Source organism: Sinohyriopsis cumingii, chromosome 1 (assembly GCF_028554795.1).
Source record: "Sinohyriopsis cumingii isolate HCF-2022 chromosome 1, ASM2855479v2, whole genome shotgun sequence".
In the NCBI taxonomy this organism is placed as follows: domain Eukaryota; kingdom Metazoa; phylum Mollusca; class Bivalvia; order Unionida; family Unionidae; genus Sinohyriopsis; species Sinohyriopsis cumingii.
Window position 1 is genome coordinate 1,108,748 of NC_142961.1, and position 14,250 is coordinate 1,122,997.

The 14,250-nt window shown below is 34.6% G+C and overlaps 1 protein-coding gene across 1 annotated transcript in view; it reads left to right on the plus strand.

Annotated features, from left to right (window-relative positions):
• The window catches only part of LOC149806308 (laminin subunit alpha-2-like), a 339,640-nt gene that overhangs the window by 311,991 nt on the left and 13,399 nt on the right, over nt 1–14,250 (plus strand). Inside the window, exons 59-61 of the mRNA XM_089951256.1 lie at nt 2,764–2,914; nt 6,723–6,856; nt 9,627–9,843. Of these exons, the coding sequence (XP_089807382.1) occupies nt 2,764–2,914; nt 6,723–6,856; nt 9,627–9,843 (502 nt within the window). The remainder of the gene's footprint in view (nt 1–2,763; nt 2,915–6,722; nt 6,857–9,626; nt 9,844–14,250) is intronic.

A 14,250-nucleotide genomic window follows, 5' to 3' on the forward strand; every position in this document is an offset into this window, starting at 1 on the left:
CTGGTGTCAGGATAATGTGGGTGGGTGGGACATCATGATACATTGTAGCGATATGACTGAAAAATTGTTAAAGCTACTTTAAAAATCCAAATCACATCACATATTCAACTAAATCTTGGATGTTATTCTACTGTGTGCCTAACTATTTTATTCTGTTATGCTAGGGTTTCCCCATGAATCAAAATCATCCTTGGCCCTTTTTGTGACATGCTAGGGTTTCCCATGAATCAAAATCATCCTTGGCCCTTTTTGTCACATGCTAGGGTTTCCCCATGAATCAAAATCATCCTTGGCCCTTTTTGTCATATGCTAGGGTTTCCCATGAATCAAAATCATCCTTGGCCCTTTTTGTCACATGCTAGGGTTTCCCCATGAATCAAAATCATCCTTGGCCCTTTTTGTCACATGCTATGGGTCCCCATGAATCAAAATCATCATTGGCCCTTTTTGTCATATGCTAGGGTTTCCCATGAATCAAAATCATCCTTGGCCCTTTTTGTCATATGCTAGAAGATGCATAGAATGTAAATAGTGGCCATATTTAACTATTATGAAGCCAATTATTACTATTATTATTAGTATTATTAGTATTATTTTTATTATTATTAGTATTATTATTATTAGTATTATTATTATTAGTATTATTACTATTAATAGTAGTATTATTATTATGATGATGATGTCACATTATTGATGTCTTTAGGACTCAGTGATGCATCAGTAATAATGGTAGCTTGAGCAGTATTTTGCAGCCATTGATACAGAATAATTTCTTCAACTTTTGCATACAAAATAAAATGAAAAGTGCACCTATTTCATTCTGATTGAAATGTCCTTGATTGTTATTTTAAAATTTGTCATTTTTAACTAGGTTCTAGTCTGAATCCTCTGCTTTGGTTTCCATTCTGTCATGCACTGGTTCCCCTGAATCCTCTGCTTGGGTTTCCATTCTGTAATGCACTGGTTCCCCTGAATCCTCTGCTTGGGTTTCTATTCTGTAATGCACTGAATTCCCAGAATCCTAGGGAATAGTGAAAACCCACACTACAGAGTGTCAAATTATAACATTGCTGGTCCCAAATGAAAAACATATACAGTCATGAGTCTAGTTAGTTACACTGTTTGGTCAGATTGCAAAGCAATTCCAGCTGGTCATTTTGTCAGTTATTGTTATTGTCGGGTTTAACGCCATATTTCAGCACACGATAGGCTATACATGGCGGCCAGTATTAATGGTGGAGGAAGAACCCGGGAAAACCCCGGAAAGAACCACCGACCCACGAGAAGCTACTGGCAAGCTTTCTCCATTTTGTCAGACACTATTGCTAGTGGAGTCATATGACTATGTATCACTTATTATTCATGTGGAGTGCTACAGCTATGACTCAAAAGTAGCTTCTCAGATAATGTTGCTTCAAGAGTCATACAGGTTGGTATGTAAATGTTTCATGAAGAATATTGCACCCTTTGGTCACAGCTAGGTGATTGTGACCTATATTCCATGCTCCATTTATCTAAATTAACCTCTCATGTTATTTTCTCGGATGCAGTTGCATACATAATTGTGTGACTTGGTATGTAAATACAATGTGAAAAGCATTACCATCTTTGGTGAGAAGCTGGTCATTGACCTATATTTATGCTGCAGTTTAACATTGTGTTTAGTTGAGTTTCTTGGATAGAAGTGCAATGTATCATGGTACATAAAAGCATCATAAAGAGCACTGCAGCTTTTAAATCAGGCATTTACAACCTATAGCTCACAAGCCAAACCTGGTTTAATCTTTCCTATTTACATCATAGGGTGTGGCTTTAAACACTAATGCAGGCCACACCCTGGACAAAGTTTCACATGCTGGATATGTATTGAAAACAAATTTGTAATCCAGCCATGGGCAGTTTCTGGTTCCATGTAATTTAACCCAAAATGAAAGGAAACACATTTATCCATTTAAGTACTTGAGTACTAATGGAATGGCTTTTTGATGCTTCTGGAGGGAAAATACTTCATATTAAAGAGGAAAGACAGTTTAAATTCGGAAATGAATGTCTGTCAATTTAAGAGTTTAAGATGTTAATGGTGTAGACTATTAAAACATAAGCTTAAGATGCTAATAGTATCAACAGTTTAAAATGATTTTGACATGTTAATGGTGTCAGCTGTTTAAAATGATTTTGACATGTTAATGGTGTCAGCTGTTTAAAATGATTTTAACATGTTAATGGTGTCAGCTGTTTAAAATTATTTTGACATGTTAATGGTGTCAGCTGTTTAAAATGATTTTAACATGTTAATGGTGTCAGCTGTTTAAAATGATTTTGACATGTTAATGGTGTCAGCTGTTTAAAATGATTTTGACATGTTAATGGTGTCAGCTGTTTAAAATGATTTTGACATGTTGATGGTGTCAGCTGTTTAAAATGATTTTGACATGTTAATGGTGTCAGCTATTTAAAATGTTCATATTGACAGTTAAACCATCAATTACATCTTTAACTACTATTATTGCCATTATAATTAATTTTATGAAAACCAATACAGAAATTACTTTTATAATGTTTTTAGTTGTACTATTGAATCTCAGGAGATCATAAAGACAAACATTTTTCTGATGGTTTCATGTGAATTTTATTTTTTATATATTGTTTTGTTTTATGAAATACTTCCATTATGTTTCCAGATATCCAAGAATTAGGTCTATAGTGCTGCTTTGGAAGTGTTAGTCCTAATGAAATATAGTAGTATTAATGTGTCCATTTCAGGTCAGTAACAATTTACGAGGTTGCCTGGGCAATTTGAAGGTGAATAGTGTGTCCAGAAACGTGAATGCCTTACTTGTTGATGGAATTGACCAATGTTTTGCAAGTATAGTTCCAGGGGTCTACTTCTCTGGGAAATCATATGGAATTTATGGTAATATTGTAGGACTTTTCAGCTAAAATGTCACTTCTTTGGTATATCAGCTCTGTTCATAGCAAACTGCAAATATGGCCCTTTGGGATTCTTAATCCACTTCATCATTTTCTTTATATACTGTAGTCTGATTTACTACTAATATTAGACTGGACTGCTCCAGATAACTGCCCTTTGGTCAGCTTCATGGTCAGACTGTAGATTTGACAGCAGACAATATATCTTTGAAATCATAAGGATATGAATGTCAAATACTATGATGGAGTTTTCTGCAAGTATATATATGGAATACTAAATATTCTCACTTATAAGTTGAGTCCAGCTTCAAACAACATAGACCCTAATATGCTGGCACATTATGTGATGGCAGTTCTGGGTCTGTGCAGTTTGCATTTGGATTCAACTTGTGAGTACATTCAATGCATTGAATATAATTTAATGATGAATAATAAATACACCTACTACTAGGATATCTGTGTACACTCATTGTCAGGAGATCTCTGTGGTTGATAGGACATCTGTTTACACCCATTTTCAAGATATATATATATATATATATATATATATATATATATATATATATATATATATATATATATATATATATATATATATATATATGTTGTTAGGATATTTGTTTACACCCATTGCCAAGATATCTATGTGAATGTTTCATATCCATTTATAGCCATCATCAAGATATCTGTGTGGTTGTTGGGATATCCATTTATACCCCTTGTCAAGGTATCTATGTGGTGTTTATATTAAATGTTTATACCCCTTGTCAAGGTATCTATGTGGTGTTTATATTAAATGTTTATACCCCTTGTCAAAGTATCTATGTGGTGTTTATATTAAATGTTTAGACCCCTTGTCAAGGTATCTATGTGGTGTTTATATTAAATGTTTATACCCATTGTCAAGATATCTGCTTGGTCGAGTAAATTACTTGTTTATAAGCTACAATTACTTAGAATGAAAACCTCCACTAAAAGGAATATTGTTTCTAGTTAACTGACACATTTTCCAGGCAGGCTGTTACATGTTTCCCAGACAGGCTGTCGCCAGTTTCCACAACACTTAAACACCCTAAATCAGTCGATAGATTCAAACTCACTAGCTATTTTTAGACCAGGTGCATACTGCATCACAATTTGGCAATGAATCAACCATTACATAAGTGGGTGGGGAGTTGAAAGGCCTCAAGGGAAATTAGTTGTATTTAACTAATTGTGTTACCATCTTTAAATAAAGTCATTATAATTATTATTATTATTATTATTATTATTATTATTATTACTACAGAAACAGAACTATACATCTTAAATTTTAATTATGCAAAAATGCTTCTTCAGTTTTTTCTTAAATGGTATGTATGAGTAACAAATGCAGCATTGGATCAGGGATATGGAGGGGACAGAGTAATCCACACTTATAAATTACTGTAAGAAGAGAAATGGTTTTTGCACAGTAACTTTAGTTCTAGAGCACCTTCCATGACCAAAGTTTGTAGATTTCTTTAATTCAGGACTGCACACCTTGACCCAAGCTGAAGGTCAGATATCCACTGGTCAGCAGTTCATAAATATGGGTCAGTGTAAAATATACCATTGACAGTAGTTTTTTTAATTTATTGACGCAATGAAAAGGATTAAAATAAAGTATTCTGAGTGAGTCTTCTTTCATTGACCATCATCAGGACTAGATTAATAATGAACATTGAAGTATTTATGAAAACAAGGTGACAGTTCTGAATGATGTCTTAAGATGTTAACATACCAAATACACAAAAATGAAAGACAGCACAAAGTTCCAATCGGTAATCTTTACTTTCAGATTTAAGATCATTTTACCTGTTTAAGTGCATATTTTCTATGATGTCAGATATATGTTTTAATGAGCATACATATTGTGGTAATTATCTGATCATTGGCATTTTTACCCACTCACCCTTTCAATACATACACAATCATTGAGTTTTAAATCTCTATCATTATACATCTGTTCAGTAAATAATGCAGTTGGCATTTATGAATCCCAGTTACCATGCTACAGTGGGGGAAGGTTTATGAACCCCATTTACCATGTTACAGTGAGGGACATTTATGAGCCTCATTTACCATGCTACAGTGAGGGAAGGTTTATGAACCCCAGTTACCATGCTACAAAAAGGGACATTTATGAACCCCATTTACCATGCTACAGTGAGGGATATTTATGAACCCCAGTGACCATGCTACAGTAAGGGACATTTATGAATCCCAGTTACCATGCTACAGTGAGGGACATTTATGAACCCCAGTGACCATGTTACAGTGAGGGACATTTATGAACCCCATTTACCATGCTACATTGAGGGAAGGCTCTAATGTGTGAAGTACTAAAGTTGTTGCAGATTAAAAAGTCCTCAATTTGTGAAGTACTAAAGTTGTCGCAGATTAAAAAGTCTTCAATGTGTGAAGTACTAAAGTTGTTGCAGATTACAAAGTCCTCAATTTGTGAAGTACTTAAGTTGTTGCAGATTAAAAAGTCCTCAATGTGTGAAGTACTAAAGTTGTCGCTGATTAAAAAGTCCTCAATGTGTGAAGTACTAAAGTTGTCACAGATTAAAAAGTCCTCAATTTTTGAAGAACTAAAGTTGTCGCAGATTAAAAAGTCTTCAATGTGTGAAGTACTAAAGTTGTCGCTGATTAAAAAGTCCTCAATATGTGAAGTACTAAAGTTGTTGCAGATTAAAAAGTCTTCAATGTGTGAAGTACTAAAGTTGTCATTGATTAAAAAGTCCTCAATATGTGAAGTACTAAAGTTGTCGCAGATTAAAAAGTCCTCAATTTGTGAAGTACTAAAGTTGTCGCAGATTAAAAAGTCTTCAATGTGTGAAGTACTAAAGTTGTTGCTGATTAAAAAGTCCTCAATTTGTGAAGTACTAAAGTTGTTGCAGATTAAAAAGTCCTCAATTTGTGAAGTACTAAAGTTGTCGCAGATTAAAAAGTCTTCAATGTGTAAAGTACTAAAGTTGTTGCTGATTAAAAAGTCCTCAATTTATGAAGTACTAAAGTTGTTGCAGATTAAAAAGTCCTCAATGTGTGAAGTACTAAAGTTGTCGCAGATTAAAAAGTCTTCAATGTGTGAAATACTAAAGTTGTCGCTGATTAAAAAGTCCTCAATGTGTGAAGTGCTAAAGTTGTTGCAGATTAAAAAGTCCTCAATTTGTGAAGTACTAAAGTTGTCGCAGATTAAAAAGTCATCAATTTGTGAAGTACTAAAGTTGTTGCTGATTAAAAAGTCCTCACTCATTATACTGCTGACCTTTTTATAGAATGGGTATGGTCATGGAATCTCCATTCAGCTGTTTAAATTTTCTTTTTTCATTGTTAATTTCTTTCACTTAATCTTAATTAATGAGAACCAATTATAGTTGCTTTTAAATCAGTAAATACCTTATTTTTGTGTTTGTATTTAAATCAGAAAGTACTATATTTTTTTAATTCATATTAGCAAGTACTGTATTTTTATACTGTAAGAAAGTCAGTAAGTACCATATTTCTATGTTTGTATGTATTTTCAGTAAGTACCATATTTATGTGTTTGTAAATCCATAAGTAATAAGTACTATATTTTTGTTTTTGTATGCAAACCAGTATTGTCTTTGTATCCACCAGTGTATCACAACATTATTGAGACATACCTCAATGTAAGATCCCATAAATTTATACAGCAGGTTTCTTTTACAGCTTCCAGGAACAAGTGTTACAAAGAGAGAGCACTGTACTATCGATTTACTCTCTTACCATACTTGTATTTTCAGATGACAATTTTGTGGTGGGCAACAGTCTTGAGATAACATTAGACTTCCGCACACACAAACCACATGGTATACTGCTCCATGTGAGCAATCGGAATGGGAAACAATCCATGACACTACAGCTGCATGAAGGCAAGGTAAGCAACCAGGATGGGAAACAATCCATGACACTATAGCTACATGAAGGCAAGGTAAGCAATCAGGATGGGAGACAATCCATGACACTACAGCTACATGAGGCAAGGTAAGCAAGCAGGATGGGAGACAATCCATGACACTACAGCTACATGAAGACAAGGTAAGCAGTCATGATGGGGGACAATCCATGACACTACAGCTACATGAAGGCAAGGTAAGCAGCAGCAGGTCACATTTTGATGAGCTATTTTTGATTTTAGCAATTGTTTAAACACTAATCTCGAGTTTTCAAAAATAAACAGAAAATGTTTCTCTGTTCACTAAACTGCTCACAGAATGCAGACACACTTATCTCACAAACATCACTGAATGGGACATGAAAGATAACTGGTTATAAGAAAATAGTGGAGCTGTGTGTAGGAAAATTGTAAAGATGTTTATGCTTAACCTTGCAATTTTCAAATCCTCATTTGAATTTAAAGACTTGCTTCTTGTGCACCAAACACAAATGTTAAAGTTTATCTTATGCCATTTTGTAAGTTTTGGAATGATTTTATGCCTTACCTGGTTTATTTTGCAGAATTGCAATACATTGTTTTGTTACAGCACTGCTAATGCACCAATTTAGTGTAGTAATATTACAGCACTGCTCATGAACACATATGGTGTATTATTACTACAGCACTGCTCATGAACACATGGCATATTAATACTGCAGCACAGCTCATGAACACATGGCATAGTAATACTACAGCATTGCTCATGAACACATATGGCATATTAATACTACATCACTGCTCATGATCACATGGCATATTAATACTACAGCACTGCTCATGAACACATATGGCATATTATTACAGCACTGCTCATGAACACATGACACATTAATACTACAGCACTGCTCATGAACACATGGCATATTATTAAAGCACTGCTCATGAACACAATGGCATATTAATACTACATCACTGCTCTTAAAAATACATGGCATATTAATACTACAGCACTGCTCATGAACACATATCACATATTGTTACTCCAACACTCATGAACTTACATGGTATATTAACACTACAGCACTGCTCATAAATACATGGCATAATAATTCTACAGCACTGCTCATGAACACATGGCATAGTAATACTGCAGCACTGCTCATGAACACATGCCATATTAATAGTACAGCGCTGCTCATGGATACATATGGCATATTAATTTGACAGCACTGGTCATGAACACATATGGCATATTATTATTATTACAGCACTGCTCATGAACACAATGGCATTTTAATACTACATCACTGCTCAAGCACACACGTCATATTAATACTACAACACTGCACATGAACATATATGGCATATTATTACTCTAGCACTGCTTATGAACACACATGGTATATTAATGCTATAGCACTGCTCATGAACACATGACATAAATACTACAGCACTGCTCATGACCACATGATGGTATATTAATACTACAGCACTGCTCTTGAACACAATGACATTAATGCTACAGCACTGCTCATGAATACATAATGGCATATTAATACTACAGAACTGCTCATGAACATACATGGCATATTAATACTACAGCACTATTCATGAACACATGGCATATTAATACTGCAACACTGCTCATGAACACATGGCATATTAATACTACAGCACTGCTTATGAACACATTGCATATTATTAATTCAGCACTGCTCATGAACACACATTGCATGTTAATACTATAGCACAGCTCATGAACACACATTGCATATTAATACTACATCACTGCTCATGGACACAAATGGCATATTATTACTCCAGCACTGCTCATGAACTCATATGGCGTACTACACTTTACTAAAACTTAATGATAATTGTACTGAATAAGTAGTACCACACACACATGGCAATAACAGCATGTCTTATATATTCAACATTTGCACAAACAGTGCAGATTTGACATTTATTATTTGTGCAGAAAAGCTGTTTACCCTTGCATAAATGGGCCCATGCATTTTAAGATAATTAAAATGTTTTAACAGAACTGATAGAAGTCATTATAATTTGTTACAGTTTTGCATTTCCATGTACATTTCTCAGCCATTACCAAGCACTAGTTTGTGATCCATAACTGTCAACTGTGTTGTATAACTAATCACAGCATAATGAGAATGTATGATGCATTAGATGATTGATTGATGTGTATTGGGTAGTGGTGGATATCAGGGAACAAAAAAAAAATCTCTGTCAAACATATAGTAATAATATTTTGGGTTTATCTGACTGAAATATGTTATTGACTTTATTTTGTCAAATAATAATGTTTTAAAAGAAAATAAAGGCATGATGATGATCTTCATTTGTTTTCTTGTAGCAGATGCTGTCATACATTTGATAGACCAGTTTATGTACAGTGCTTTAGTTTTATTCACTTGGTCAATTGTAGTACTGCATTATCACTGGAATAATGTTATAATGAAGGGCATTATAATGAGGGAGATATGTATAGCATGGTTATGGACATTGATCCCACTTTTTCGGATGAATATAGATATGACATAGAACCTACCACTCTATAAAGTGACCTCATTTATAACATGGCACAATTTAATGGCATCCCTTTATAGTATTATAAAAGGGCAGCATTGTATGTGAAATTTGTTCCATTGGAATGATGAATTTGGTTTTCTCTACACAAACTATTTATCTGCTGGCGTTAAACATATCTTACAAAAATGTATTACTTGAATTTCATTTTTTGTAACAGCTTTTGTTTGGAGTGAGGAATGCTGGTGGAAACTACACAGCCATGACAAATGATCCGTACAAGTATTGTAACAACCAATGGCACAAAATTCAGGCCAATGTTATTGATAACGTTGTGACACTTAAAGTGGATGGCGATGAACCAATTGCAACCCCCTCACCTGGAGCCACCAGGCGAACAGAAACAAATGCTCCACTGTATATAGGAGGCACACCAGGTTAGTTGTCAGAATGTTTTCACAAAATCTACTCTCATCTTATTTCTCAGTTTTACTGATTTTTAGTGCCTGAGACTGGTTATGAACATTATTCTTATATCCTTTTCAAAATTGAAATATGACCTTTAAGATGGAGTAATTATTAGAGGATTTCAGCCATTTTGAGATAAAAAATTGACATTTATGTGATGGTGTACACATATACACTACTTGCATTTATTTCTTAATGACAGTGATTTTAAAATTTTTAGTTCATGTTGCTGTTAGGTAAGGTGTACTAATATCATGGCCCTTGCATCCATCTTGTGTCATTGATCATGTGTCCATCAACTGTTGGTAGTCGAGCATATTCTCAAAATCCACTGGGAATGTTTTTACTAAATTTGGCATCCTATCATAAAGAGCCTTCATTTTTTTACAGATGGGGATGATCTACTTTTTAATATGTCCATCATTACTAAATATAGAAAAGGTTTGGATGACTTCTTTTGATAAATTGATCAACAAAGTCTTATCAATTTAACAGAGCACAGCCAAGTAAAAGAGACTTTACAGTTTTTACAAATGAATTGCCGTTAAAAACGACCACCATCGCTATTTATATTAAACTTTTTTATAGGACTACATTTGGAAAAGAGAATATGACCGACTTTGACAGAACTTTCTGTATTAGATGCAGAATATGGAGAACCCTCAATGTTAACCTTTCTCCAATCCCCACATTTATAGACCAAATAAACAATGAAAGCAATAGCAACCTTTCTCCAATCCCCACATTTATAGACCAAATAAACAAGGTAAACAAAAGGAACCTTTCTCCAATCCCCACATTTATAGACCAAATAAACAAGGTAAACAAAAGGAACCTTTCTCCAATCTCCACATTTATAGACCAAATAAACAATGAAAACAATAGCAACCTTTCTCAATTCACCCCATTTATAGACCAAATAAACAATGAAAACAATAGGAACCTTTCTCCAATCCCCACATTTATAGACCAAATAAACAATGAAAACAATAGGAACCTTTATCGATTCACCCCATTTATAAACCAAATAAACAAGGTAAACAAAAGGAACCTTTCTCCAATCCCCACATTTGTAGACCAAATAAACAATAAAAACAATAGGAACTTTTCTCCATTCACCCCATTTATAGAGCAAATAAACAAGGTAAACAAAAGGAACCTTTCTCCAATCCCCACATTTGACCAAAAAAACGATGAAAACAATACTAACCTTTCTCCATTCCCCACATTTATAGACCAAATAAACAAGTTAGACAATAGGAACCACTCTCCAATCCCCACATTTATAGACCTAATAAATAATGAAAACAATAGAAACTTTTCTCCTATCCCCACATTTATAGACCAAATAAACAAGGAAACCAATAGAAACCACTCTCCAATCCCACATTTATAGACCTAATTAAAAGTGAAGTCATTAGGAACCACTCTCCAATCCCCCCATTTATAGACCAAATAAATAATGAAAACATAAGGAACCATTCAATCCCCACATTTATAGACCTAATGAAAAGTGAAGTCATTAAGAACCAGTCTCCAATCCCCACATTTATAGACCAAATAAACAATGAAAACAACAGGAACATTTATACAATCCCACATTTATAGACCAAATAAACTGAAAACAATAGGAACATTTCTCGAATTCCCGTATTTACAGACCAAATAAACAATGAAATCAATAGCAACCTTTCTCCAATCCCTACATTTATAGACCAAATAAACACTGAAAACAATAGAAACCACTCTCCAATCCCGACATTTATAGACCAGATAAACACTGAAAACAGTAGAAACCTTTTTCCAATCCCCAAATTTATAGACCGAATAAACAATGAAAACAATATGAACCACTATCCATTCCAACATTTATAGACCAAATAAACAATGAAAATAATTGGAACCATTCTCCAATCTCCACATTTATAGACCTAATGAAAAGTGAAATCAGTAGGAACCATTCTTCAATCCACACATTTATAGACCTAATGAAAATTCAGGAACCATTCTCCAATCCACACATTTATAGACCTAATGAAAAGTCAAATCAGTAGGAACCATTCTCCAATCCCTGCATTTATAGACCAAATAAACAATGAAAATAACAGCAACCTTTTTCCAATCCCCAACCGTTCTGGTGGCCTAGTGGTTAAAACGTCTGCCTCGGATGCGGTAGGTCATGGATTCGATCCCCGGCCGAGTCATACCAAAGACTTATAAAAATTATACTAACAGCTTCCTCACTTGGTGCTCAGCATTAAGAGGTTAGTGTTAGGACTGGTCAGCCTGGTTCAAGATAATGTGACTTGGTGGGACATCATGCTACATGTCTGCGGCACGATGCCCAAGTGCTAGACATCACTATAAACTGCCACACTGCGGACATCATAGTGATATGACTGAAAAATTGTTAAAGCTATGTTAAAAATCCAAATCACACACACACTCTCCAATCCCCACATTTATAGATGAAATAAACACTGAAAACAATAGAAACCACTCTCCAATCCCCACATTTATGGACCAAATAAACAGTGAAAACAATAGAAACTTTCTCCAATCCACACATTTTTAGACCAAATAAACAATGGAAATAGCAGGAACCTTTTTCCAATCCCCACATTTATAGACCAAACAAACAATGAAAACAATAGGAACCTTCCTCCATTCTCACATTTATGGACCAAATAAACAATGAAAACAATAGAAACCTTTCTCCAATCCCCACATGTCTGCAGCATGATGCCCCAGTGCTAGACATCACTATAAACTGCCACACTGCAGACATCGTAGTGATATGACTGATTTTTTTTGAAGCTACATTAAAAATCCAAATCACACACACAGTCTCCAATACCCACATTTATAGACCAAATAAACAATGAAAACAATAGGTACCTTTCTCCAATCCCCATATTTATAAACCAAATAAACGAGGAAAACAATAGGAACCATTCTCCAATCCCAACATTTATAGACACAATAAACAATGAAAATGATAGGACCCTTTTTCCAATTCCCAAATGTATAGACCAAATAAACCATGAAAACAATAGGAACCTTTCTCAAATCCCCACATTTATAGACCAAATAAACAATAAAAATAATAGAAACCATTCTCAAATCCCCATATTTATAGACCTAATAAACCATGAAAACAATAGGAACCTTTCTCCAATCCCCATATTTATAGATCTAATAAACAATGAAAACAATAGGAACCATTCTCCAATCCCTAAATTTATAAACCAAATGAACAATGAGAATAGTAGGAACTATTTTCTTTTCCCCACATTTATAGACTTAATAAACAATGAAAACTTTCTCTGATCTCCACATTTATAAACCTAATGAACATTGACCACTCCAGTGGCCTTAGTGGAGAGCATCTGCCTCGTATGCAAGAGGTCACGGGTTCGAGCCCCAGCCAAGTCATCTTGACCCTCCATGGCAGTCATCTTGAAAATCATCTTAACACAACTCCTCCTGAACAGACTGTTATGTTAACTTGGGGCATTTACCTTCTTATGATGTCCTGTTGTTCATAGATGAACATAGTGTCAATGTGATATCCAAAATGGCCACCATACAGTTGCCATATTGAAAGTCTTTTTATTGCTACATCCTCTGAATGGATGGTCCTTTGAACATAAGGTTTTCGTTGACTTTTTATGATGTGTGCTTGGTCCTAAATGAAAATGGTGCCTATCTGACATCCAATATGGCTACCAAAGCATCCTTTTTAAAAGTCTTGTCATTGCTACTACTTCTGAATGGAAAGTCAAATTGACATGATTTTCACCAAAAGACTTCTTTTGATGCTTAGTTAGTCCTAAATGAATATTTTGCTGATCTGGTATCTAATATGGCTGCTGCATTGGCCAGCCTGAAAATGTTGTCACAACTTTTCCTGAATGGTCATTTCAGCATATGGTTTTTACTAAAAGACTTCTTATATTGTTTTGTTGATTCTAAATTAAAATGGTGCTGATCTGACCTTTAATACGTAGCCATGTAGATAATCTGTTCACTCTTCAGTAGAAAGTCATTTTGACGTGGAGTTTTACATCAGAAGAGCTCTTACAGTGTCTACTTGATCCTGAATACAAATGACTAACCAACAATACAGCTGCCTCTGTGGCTGTCTTGAAAATACTGTTATCTCTTCTCCTCTCAAATGGTTGGCTGTATCAACAATGGGTTTTTACCAATTGACTTCTTATGACATCTTGTGGGTCTTCGATGAAAATGATACCATTCATGCAACCAATATGGCTGCCATGATCACTGTTATGAAAATCTTCCTGTCACTACTCTCCCTGAGTGGGCAACTATTATGACATGGGGTTTTGACTAAAGACTTCTGAGTCTGTATA